This window comes from Ammospiza caudacuta, chromosome 16, assembly GCF_027887145.1.
Source record: "Ammospiza caudacuta isolate bAmmCau1 chromosome 16, bAmmCau1.pri, whole genome shotgun sequence".
Taxonomy (NCBI): domain Eukaryota; kingdom Metazoa; phylum Chordata; class Aves; order Passeriformes; family Passerellidae; genus Ammospiza; species Ammospiza caudacuta.
Window position 1 is genome coordinate 2730327 of NC_080608.1, and position 11539 is coordinate 2741865.

The 11539-nt window shown below is 49.9% G+C and overlaps 1 protein-coding gene across 1 annotated transcript; it reads right to left on the minus strand.

The window, feature by feature from the left end:
• Window positions 1–302: 302 nt before the first annotated feature.
• Window positions 303–4514, minus strand: LOC131564953 (protocadherin beta-16-like). Its single transcript, XM_058815574.1, has 2 exons — window positions 2139–4514; window positions 303–422 (listed from the first exon to the last, which is right to left on the minus strand). The coding sequence occupies exons 1-2, from the start codon at window positions 4413–4415 to the stop codon at window positions 303–305; spliced, it is 2397 nt and encodes a 798-aa protein (XP_058671557.1). The 5' UTR covers window positions 4416–4514.
• Window positions 4515–11539: the final 7025 nt, after the last annotated feature.

The following is an 11539-nucleotide window of genomic DNA, read 5'->3' on the forward strand; positions in this document are numbered from 1 at the left end:
TGTTGCCAGTTTTCAGTATTTCTCGAAGTATGTAGAAGCTGTAGCACTCTCACAATCATACATTATTATGTATGATGATTACTGATTACTATGATAATAATTGATTATTATGTAATCAACATGTAGCACGGTTCTCCTCCATCGACAGCACAATTACAAAATAGCTACATTAATAAAGTACTGCACAAGGGGAAAGTACTCTCATTGAGAAGGTTTCATCTCCCTGGTACTTTTTAGGGAGGTGCTTGGTCTCTGTTTTCCCTTTTCCCTGTGAGGACAGACAAACTTGTCTTTCTCTTCACTTATTGATGGGCGAGCCAAGGGTTTTGCTCAGAATTGACCTTGGGCTCCAGCTCCCTGTTTGCAGGGCAAACTGCACCTGCAGCTCTGGGCCCCGTATCTTCAGAGAGGGGAGCACTGCCCTGCAAAGAACAGAGAGAGCAGTTGTCATTTGGAGTTGCAGGAAAGCAGGCGTCACCGAGAAGCTCAGAGGACGAGTCTTACACCACGGCCCGTGTCACACCCCTCCTCTCTACCGGGAGGCAAAGAGAAAGCAAGACTTGGTGGATCTCTGACCTGAATGGAGAATACCTGAAGTCAGAAACCGTCCTCCAAAAGGGTACTATTGCAATATCTTAATGAGTGTCTGTAAAAACCTTTATGAGTTTTGAGTAATGTGAAGTGGTGAGAGCCCCAAACAGAAACCACATTCTCACAAAACAAGAAATGTGGTTTAATGTTGATATATCAAGAAGGGTCCTTGTCTTCCCTGAGGCTACTGTGATTCTGACCCTCTGCAGTAAAGTGAGTCCAAGACATTGGTGGTTTTGAAATGTGAAAATATTAACTGACCCTGATGGTGTTTGTGTTTCTCCAACCTCATTATATGTTCATCATCCTGTCTACTGTGAAATGCTAGATGGATCCTTGGACACTCACCATAGAGTCCCCACAGAATCCCTTATTAAGAGGTGACTGATGACCACACTTTTCTGGTCAACGCTATCCATGCAAGTCACAAAACCATAAAGGAATTTAATGGCAGAGGCTCCTGCCTCCGTAGGCTCCAGCAGTTTGTAAGCTTGAGTTCAGCATTGCCACCACCCTGGTGAATGGCACAGGGCAGCACCAAGCACCAGCTCCCAACAGCAGTGCAGGGGACATAGTTGGTGACATCCTTTGCACAGCTGTCCCTGCAGTCCCATCTGAAGCTGGACAGGCCACTACATTCCTGTTACTGCCACCTCTGGGAGGATGTACCCCTAGGAATGGTGTCATTCCTGCTCCAGATCTCTACACAGTGCATGGGCAGGACCCACGTGTCTGTAGGCACAAAGTTTGTGGTAACTGGGATTAGGGCTGCAGCCCAGCGTCATCCCCAATGGGTTACAGCTGTGCAGGAACAGGTGAACAGTACTGAAAGTAATGAGACCTGGAGTGCCCAGGTGCACTGACCAACCACAAAAAGGTAGAGAGGACCCACAGATGCCATACATGAACATGAAGGGTATAAAACGTTGGGCTAAAGAACAAGAAGGGCACACTTGGAGTTTTCTGAAGTGGTATGGGGTTACTCTGTATGGGCTGATGCTTGAAGCCTTCTGACATTGTACGGTGATACTCTGTGTATTGTGGCCAGATCAGATGTGACACATCTCTACCTGTACTTTTCACCTTCTCACGGCCTAAATCTTCCCCTTTGAAGTGACACCAAAGACTTGATCTATCACGAATACTCAGTATAGATATGGACCCTGCTAACCAGAGAGGTGGTGGGTGCCCCACCTCTGGAAATACCCAAGGTGAGGTTGGATGGAGCTCTGAGCAACCCGGTCCAGTAAGGCATGCATGCTCATTGCATGAGGGTTTGGACTTAATGGATTTTAAATGTCCATTCCAACCCAAAATATTCTATTCTTCTATGATGCAGAGAGGCGTGGTTAGTCAGCATTTGGGGAGCAGCTGAGCCCTGCTGGATCCTCCTGGGAGGCTTCTCCAGCAGTTCTGAGACCCCCTTCTATCATCTCCTCTCACCCCAGGGACTCCTCCACTAGCAGCTCTGCAGCTTCAATAGTCCTTGCTCCCAGGGCTTGTCACACCTCCCTCCCGCCTGCCCGAGGGCCCTGTCAGTCCCTCACCTGCGCAGTCCAGTCGCCCTCGGCCCCGAGGTTGGCGGCATCCTGCGAGCACACCGAGCTCCGCTGCTCGCCGGGCCCGGGGGGCAGCCCGGCGGGGAAGCAGGGGAAGAGCGGCCTGAGGAAACGGAACTCGCTGTTGACGGTGCCGGCGGCGAAGCAGACGTCGTAGAGGTAGCTGCGGGGCAGGGAGCCCGCGCTGCTCTCCGTGGCAATCGTCGGGAACGTGGGCAAAGTCTCCGTCTCCCTCCGCCTGGCCCGCCGCACCTTCACCACCAGGGCGGCCACCGCGGTGGCGAGGAACAGCGCCGACACGCAGACCAGGGAGGCGATGAGGTAAAGAGTAAGCGGCCCGTCGGGCTCGGCGGCCGGAGCCTCCTCGCTCACCCGTAAATGGGCTTCGGAGAAGCCGTCCACCAGTGCCACGGCCAGGGTGGCGGTGGCAGAGCGCGGGGGCTGCCCGCGGTCCCGCACCAGCACGATGAGCCTCTGCCGGGCCGCGTCCCGCTCGGTCACGGCCCGCGCCGTGCGCACCTCGCCGCTGTGCAGCCCCACGCGGAACAGCCCCGGCTCCGTGGCCTTGGCCAGCTCGTAGGACAGCCACGCGTTCTGCCCCGCGTCCGCGTCCACCGCCACCACCTTGGCCACCAGGTAGCCGGACGGTGCCCAGCGCGGCACCAGCTCTCCGGCCGCGCTGCTCTCGGGGCCCGGGTGCAGCAGCACGGGCGCGTTGTCGTTCTCATCCCGCACAAGGATGCGCAGCACGGCCTGGGCGCTGAGTGGCGGGGAGCCGCCGTCGGCTGCGGTCACTGTCACCTCGAGGGAGCGCACCTTCTCATAGTCCAGCGGGCGGAGGATATAAACATCCCCGTTTTCAGCGCTGACTGACACTTGGGGCTGCTCTTTGCCCTCCTGCCGCACCAGTGCGTAGTTCACACGGGCATTTATTCCTGCGTCAGCGTCCGTGGCCTTCATGCTGCCGATGCGGAGCATGGGGCTGTTGTTCTCCGTGACAGACATGGTGTAAATCTCCTGGGTGAACTCTGGGGGGTTGTCGTTCACATCCGAGATCTGCACGAAGATGGTTTCCTGAGAGCTCAGCCGCTTCCTGCCCCAGTCTGTGGCTGCGATGGTGATGTTGTACTCTGCCATCCTCTCCCTGTCCAGAGCTGCGTTTGTTCTCAGTTCGTAGTAATTATCAAAAGTGGGGGTGAGGCTGAACGGCAAGTCCCCGTCGATGGAACACTCTGTCCTGCCGTTGTCCCCGGAGTCCCGGTCCCGCACACTGAACAGAGCCACCACGGTGCGTGGCGGGGCGTCCTCGGGAATGGAGGCGCTGAGGGAGGTGAGCGCTATCTCCGGGGCGTTGTCATTCACGTCCAGGACCTCCACCTGCACTTTGCAGTGCCCAGACAGCCCTCCGCCATCCGTGGCTTTCACCACCATAGTGTGGGATTTTGCTTCCTCAAAATCCAGTTTGCCTGCGACTCGGATTTCACCGGTGGTCGGGTTCAGCTGGAAGAGCTGCCGGGATCGCTCCGATGCCTGGGCAAAGGCATAATTCACTTCCCCGTTGGATCCTTCGTCGGGATCCGCGGCAGCGACTCTGACCACCAGCTGCTCCAGGGGGCTGTTCTCAGCCAGGCGCACCTCGTAGGTCTCTCTTTCGAAGACAGGAACGTTGTCATTGGCATCCACAACCACGATCCGGACCTGAGCCGTGCCCGACCTGATTGGTGACCCTCCGTCGGTGGCGGTCAGAAGTAAACTCAGTTCTGCCTGCTCTTCACGGTCGAGCTGACGTTGTAGGACGAGCTCCACGTATTTTACGCCATTTTTTCCTGTTCCCAGAGCGAGGGAGAAATGAGGATTGGGCCCGAGGCTGTAGTTCTGCAAACCGTTAATGCCCACGTCCTTGTCCTGGGCACTTTCCAGGGGGAAACGGGATCCAGGAGATGCTGTTTCTAGAATTTTTAAAACCATCTCCTTCTCCGGGAACACGGGCGAGTTGTCATTTATGTCACGAATTTCCACCTCCCCTCGGATAAGCTGCAACGGATTTTCAAAGAATATCTTAAAGACGAGCGTGCAGGTATCGCTCTGAGGACAGATCTCCTCTCTGTCCAGTGATTCCTTTGCCGTCAGGACTCCGGTGTTTTGATTGAGTTGGAAAGGCTGCTCGTTCCCCTCGGACACAACGCGGGCTTTGCGAGCCGCCAGCTGGCTCAGAGGAACCCCCAGGTCCTTGGCGATATTGGCGACAAAGGAGTTCCTCTCCATTTCCTCCGGCAGGGAGTAGCGGAGGGTTTCAGCCCCGCTCTGACACACGCAAACACACAGAACAAACAAGATCACTTGCCTCTTTCTGTCTCCGCTCCGTCTCCCACAGGCCATCACTCTCCAAAAAAGCCATCCGCAGTCCTCGGCGGCTCCCGGCATCTTTTAGTAGCGTCCGAAAAAGAGCGATGTGGGCCAGCAATCCTGGGGTGAAGGAATCTGGAAGCCCCCGAGTGCTCCGACTCCTTTGCGAGCAGCTCAGCTCTCACGGCTTTTTGTCTCCCTGCGTCTGCAAAGCCGGGGCGGACCGAGGAACGCTCCGGTCCGCGGCCAACATCCCCACCCAGCGTCGGAAGGGGGAATATTTCCTCTCCATCGGGGCAGCGCTGCTGGCTCGGGGTTTGCTGATTGAACGCGCACTCTTTGTGCCAAAGAGGAGAAAAAAGGTGCGATGTAAAACTCTCCTCTCTCATAAGTGGGATCCCTACCCATACACAGAGCGCTGCTCCGGGTATCACATCCCAACTCGCAACCACAAACCCTTCATACACAGCTTTTGGTTTACCTTGTGTAGACACGGCAAGTTCTACTGTCACAGAAGAGATTTTCCTTCTGTTCTCCACTTGTTAATCAGCACAGGGCGATTAGTAGGTGTGGCGAGTCAGAGAAGCTATTGAAAGCGAGAGCTGGTGCCAGGGAGCTGGCAAGGAATTGTCCTTAAGTAAAAGTTTCATTATCACCACAGCTCGCCATCACAGCAGGATGATAAAGCTGTCCTAGGACACATCATCCTAATGCTGGTTTTTTCTTACTGGGTGTCACACCTCGCTCGACTTTTACACTTTTCTATGTCAAAAAGATGCTGAACTTGAAGTCCTGTATCTGCCTAAGGATGTATGGCCAAGAGCCGGTTAGTAGGAAAGACAAGGAAACAAGCAGGGAGCACCTAATTAAACTCCGCGATACACAAACGATAACGGAGACAACAGCAAAGATAAAGCTCTCATCACACTAACAGACGGGCCATTAAAAGAATAATCTGTTGAACTCAGAGGTTCGACGGAAACTGGTAAAGGTAAAGAAAAAAGTTCTAAAGATTCTCACGGATTATCAGGAAAAGTGTCATGGAAAAGAACTAATTGATCATGAGGTGTTTGAGGGGGGAACTCCACGAATTTGCAAGGCTTATTGTGATACGATTAGAGGCAGAATCAAACTCGCTAAGAGGGAGATGTCTACAGCAGACCTGTTAGGAACAGCCGCGGGAAAACGGAGGTGAAAGGGGATATCGAGGGGTTCTGTACACATTCGGGTATGGTGAAGCAAAATTCGTGCCAGAAACCAGATAAAAAACTCAGTGTCAGGCAGGCATGGCTGGCCCCGAAGACAGATTTACATCCCAACTGCTTCTGCGATGAATGCGCCGAGGATGCGCGCAGCTGCCTGAGAGCCCAGCCCAGCCTTTCTCTTAGAAAATTAAAAAGTGAAAAAGGGAACGAAATAGTGCTTGCAATATTTACCTGTGTCTCGAGCATTTTTAGTTCGGATTTTACTATAAAAGAAACTACGCTATTAAAAATATTATTATAAAGTATCATAACCCTCTTGGGTCTGGTACCTTTTCTTTAATTTCCTAGATGTTTTCCCCTTATTTTTGTTTGCTAAAAAAGGAGTGACGCTGTCAAACAATACTCAAGAGGTCAAGTCGTAGAAATTCTCTGATGTTTTCATTTGTTTTAGAGTAAAAACTTCGTGCCTGTATAAGTAGGAGAAAGAAACAATTAGGGTTGACTTCAGGATTCCCGGGAACTTTAGCTACTGAAAGATCTTGCACGAACGAAGTAATTTTCGGCGACTTCCTCTTATCACCCCTTGACTTGGACGCGTGATAAGATCTAAACCACTGCAATACATCAAAGGGCAGCTCCTCTTGTCTTCCCTTCGAGGCGCACGTCCATCTCTCGCGCTGCGGTCATTATCACCAACAGAGAAGTCAAACCGTAGGCCAAGCACAGCAGCAGATGTGCTGGGAAAGAGGCTTCTTTAGCAAAAACAACTGTGACACCTGTAATCCACTTGCTTTGTGCCCGTTTTTTTCACCTCCGAGGGGGAAATGTGTATTTCCTTCTCCTTATCCTAATCTTCGGCATCACTGCGCAGCAGGGGGAAAGACACAGGAGAAAAGCCTCCGCAGACATTTCCTACCCTGAGTGCAGGAACGCAATTATTGCTGCTGCCATCATCTCAGCAAGGAAATGGTGTCCTTCAACTTCAGGTGTAAGAAGAACAGTGATCCCTAACGGAGCTCTTGGCTGCAACAATATCTTTGCTCATCAGCAGATGCTGCTCTTCCACCGACGTTTATATTCTTTCAGAGTAAATTCAGAATTCTTTTGGAGAAATGAAAGAGGGTTACTTACCGTGCAGCACTAGAGAGCCAATGCTGGTGTTTTCCTTTGGGTCACAACTGTGAAATGGGTGGGTATTAATTAAAAAAAAGTTTGAATACTGCCAGACGGAGGCACGCTGTATTTTAGGACAAAAGAAAGAACTATACCCATAAAAAGAAAGATTTGCATAAATGTGCCAAAGAATTCACGTATCTCCTCAGGCATACAGTGGTATTGCAGCTTCCTCATCTTTTGTTTTACTGACGACATCTTTATCCTCAGAAGAACCAAAAAACCCAGTTCTATTCACTCTGTCATTTAAAATTGTGCTAGAAAAGCATTACAGCAGCATATCCTGCTCAGTTCCTGGTATGGCTTCGTGTTTCAGAACACAGCGGTGCTAAAACAAAATTCTGCCCACACTTCTGAAGCAATTTCAATTTCCAAAATCCTTCCTGGTCCTTCATCTGGGAATTCAGATCCGCTGAATGAAATCTCAGAGGTCCCATGCCCGGTTTTGTTGTCCCTTCGGATAAAAACTCCTTCTCCATCCCTGGAGCCACCGTCGGCTCCCCCCCAGCACACCCTGAGGATAGGATGGCTCGGGAGGAGCCTGCAGAGCAGAAGAACAGACATTTCCCTGAGTCACAGCGTTTTCCACGCCTGAGTGCAAGGACGGACCAACACTCCCGACCTCTCCTTCCCGGACAGCTCCCAGGATGGATTTCTCCTTCTGTCTCTGTAACAATCAGGCTGCATCCCAAATTCCCGGCTATCCCGCGGAACTGGGGCCGGAGCTCTCAGCTGGCTGCAAACGTGAAGAAAGCTGGGAGAATCATTGCTAACCTTCCGGCTCTCGGTTGTGTGGTAAATACCACGGGTACCTGTTCGGAGGCTCATTTTCCGAGATACACACAGCCTCCTCCCTCTGTCTGCACTCGGAACAGCGAGTGCTTTCCCCATCAGTCTGTTAAAAGCAAACATTCATTTCTCCCAGCAGTAACTCTGTGCTCACCAACCAACCGACCCTGAGCTACCCCAGACCTCCGGAGAAATCCACCCAAATCCCGCAGGGGTGGCCCGGGGAGGCGATCTCTGTCCTTCACACTCCCTGTTTCACTTTGTGCTCTCGGCTTTTCCAGGCGCGTCTCGATGCGGCGATTCCCAGCACATCCTTTGGAAAGGCTTTAAACCAGGGCGTATTCCGGAGCAACCGGGGCGTTTCTGCGGGGTTTCACCCGGTGCCAGCCCCGCAGCATCCCACTGGTGTGACACTGGTGTCTCACTGGTGTCCCCGCTCCGCCCAGCAGCAGCAATGCGGGCCGAGAGCGCCGCGGGGCGGCCAGAGCCGGAACTGCACCGGGGGCTGCCCCGAGCCTCGGCTGGAATCTCCCTCCTCTCTCGCCTCCCGGCTACTGCAAGGACGAATTCTGAAATGTATTTCCCACCTGGACTCTTTGGCACGTAAATGCGCTGCCTCGGTATTTGTTGAGACGTTTGGTTTGGCAGTAATAATCCAGGCAAACGTGAAACGTTCAACACAAACCTTCCCTCAAGTGTGCTTAACAAAGACACAGGAAAACATAGCAAACATTGCTCGTGTGCTGTGCACTACATTTTCCAGGAAATAAAGGCGTTTTCAAGCACAGGCTGTTTGTGAGAGGCTGAGTTTTGAATACTTTCTCTTTCAGAAGGAGATCTCCAACTGTTGTCTGTCCTCTCCTAAATTTAAGAACCAATTCAGTGTTAACAGCAGCATGAACTCCTGCTGCCCCTTGGATCAGCTGCAATAGATTTCCAAAGAATACCTTAAAGATGAGCCTATAGGTATTGCTGTATGGCCAGATCTCCCCTTGTTCCAGTGACTCCTTTAAAGTCAGGTCTTGAGTGTTTCTGTTGAGGCAGAAATGCTTCTGCTGCTCCTCAGACACAATGGAGAACATATTTCTCCCTAGGCAGGAGCATTTCCTTTCAAATGACACCAATTCTTGAGTCCGTCTGCTCTAAAACCTTCCTGAGTACCTTCCACCTTCAAAGGATAAAGGAAAATCTCCTGCTTCAAAAGTCTAAGTTCATGGATTTCCTCAGAGACATTCTGCATTCTCCAGTCTCCAAAGACTTTTAAATTCTGGACAGAAGATACCTGCCAGATTGACAGAGGGCAGGTTTAGATGAGACACTAACAAGAAATTCCTTACTGTGAGGATGGTGAGGCCCTCAGGTTGCCCAGAGAAGCTGTGGTCCCTGACCAGGCTGGACCTGGGATAGTGGAAGGTGTCCCTGCCCACGGCAAGAGGTTGGAGCAAGATGATCTCGAAGGTCCTTTCCAATCCAAACCATTCTATGGGTGCTTAGATCTTTTCCAGCCGTAAAAGGCAACAAATTCTCTCCTCTCTATCCATGACAATCTCAGTACTTCTCATTTGGAAATGAATCCTCTCAGCTGCAACACTTTTCTATCATGAATGCCTTTTGAAGGCAAGTAAGTATTTTCATAGTCGTAAATTTTTTGCTTAGTGGGATCCAATTTTCTACCTTTAATCTCACTCCTAGGTCAAATTTGCAGAAATTTTCTTCTTGAATCTCAAAAAACCCATGTGGGTTTTTTGTGTCCTGAGATCTCAAATGGTCAACAAACAATATTTCAATTTCTAGAAGTTGTGGGGCAATGTCATCTACTGAGATTATTTTTCCCATGTTCTTCTGTTCAATTTCTCTATGACTCCTTGCACAGTTTCCTGCAGTGGCTGTTTCAGTTGACTCAGAGGAGAAATTAAAATGGAAATTCACATGTTCAACAGCTAAGCAGCATAAGGTTTTCAAGTAATTCAAGTTCGCTGGGTAAATAACCTTGGTTTTCTCTGTACTTTTCACGAAACAACAAAGAACAGGATGATTTTCTCAGCGACATTTGGAAAGCCTTAAAAAAGACATTTCAGGGATGGAAGTGCCACAAAGGCATTCATGAACAAGGGCAAGAATCCTCCACAATCCAGGCTTGTGGAGAAATCTTTCTATGACTGGCTAGCCAAAGATAGGAATTAGAGACGTTTGAGAATTATAGTAAGAAAGTAAGAACCAGGCAGACCATGTGCTGTCCAGGGCAGAGAAAGTGCACTTTTTGTCTTATAAGGACATGTCAGGAAGGAATGGATATGGGAAGAAGTTGGCTTTGGACAGGCTAATTTTGGAAATCTGTCTGGTCATCTGGCAAGAAAACAGGGATTCAGCTGAGAAGCAAATTTGAAAGTGAAGGAGAGTGGGGGAGAGCAGAAGAAAGGGACAGCCAGCAATGATTAGAGGAGGGAAAGATGCTATGCAAGAGGGACCAAGAGAGGACAAACATGAAGCTGTTTGGCTGTCAAGGCTGACCAAGCAGGGTAAGGACAAAGAAACACGGGTAGGACCCATCCTGAAAACAGCTTAGGAAAGGCTGGTTGATGTGACACCTGTAAGAAAGGAATCACAAAAGGCATTAAAGGGAAAGTGGGGTCCAATCAACCAAGTAAAAGGGTATTGGGAATTCTGTGGAGGAGCAGAAAGGGCAGTAAATGCAGTTTGAAGTCAAAGCCAGATGCATGGATCAGAAAGGAGCCAAAATAGACACAAAGGAGGAAGAAATAAACTAGTTAGGTAGGAGGAAGTAAATGTATATATGATCCTGTAAGCTTGCACTGGTCTTTCTTCAATTCTCAATGTCTGGCTTAAGACTTAGATTTCCTCACTTCCACTTTTCTTCCTCAGAATGCCTTTCTTTCCAATGGGAGAGCAAAAAATTATCAGAAGGTGGCAGCAAACCAAAAGGAACCCTTCTATCTCAGCCAGTGTAACAGGACGTGTCCAGTACCCAACTTTCTGTCTCCTGGTGCCAGGTTTGGCCCTTCTGCAAGCCAGGTTCCAAGTCCTGTACCCCATGGATGGCATGAGCATCTGAGATGAGCTCTGGAAACCAGGGCCCAGTGGTACCTGAAGGGAAGGTGAGGGGAGAAGGGATTCAAGATAACTTCATGGACAGCCTGGTCACTGCCTGGAAGGAAAGCAGGAGTTCTGAACTGAGGTTTTCAAAGGATGCATGTGTTGGTGTAGTTTTTTTTCCTTTTCACAAATGGGATGGGACTGCTGGGATCTGTTCCTGGAGCTTTATTTGCAGCATCAGCCTCACAGCATGGCTGAGACAGTGGGAAGATGGCAAAGCTCACGTACAGCCAGCAACAGCCAAAGATTTCTTTTTTACATAACATTTAAATAACTTTTTAGCCAATGGCATATTGCTAAAGCTTACAGACCGTTGGTTTAGCCAATTATTAAAAACACTCCTACACCTGCTTCACACAAAGCTTGCTTGTCTTCTTTCTATTAACAATACACAGTACTCCAGTATTAAGCTTAAAACCTTCTACTATCTTGCTAAGCATCTTTTTTTCTGCAATCTTAAGGTCTATCTTAGCCAAGCCTAAGACTCAAGCCATTGTTCAATGTCCTTGCTTGCTGTACCATTGTAACTTTTTCTGCTCTCAGGTTTTGCAGCTGCAGCTAGCTCAAAATTTTCTGTTCTTTCTGTTTCTAAGGCCTGCTTTCCCAGCTTTCTGAAAATCTTCTTACCTTTGCTAATTCCCACAATGTTAGCATTCGGGAACATACAATCACAGAATGATTCTTTGCAGGTGCTTTTATTGAAGAGCTCTGGGTGTCAGGGGTACAAACCCAAATCTGTCTCTGACACGGGTTTGGGACGAA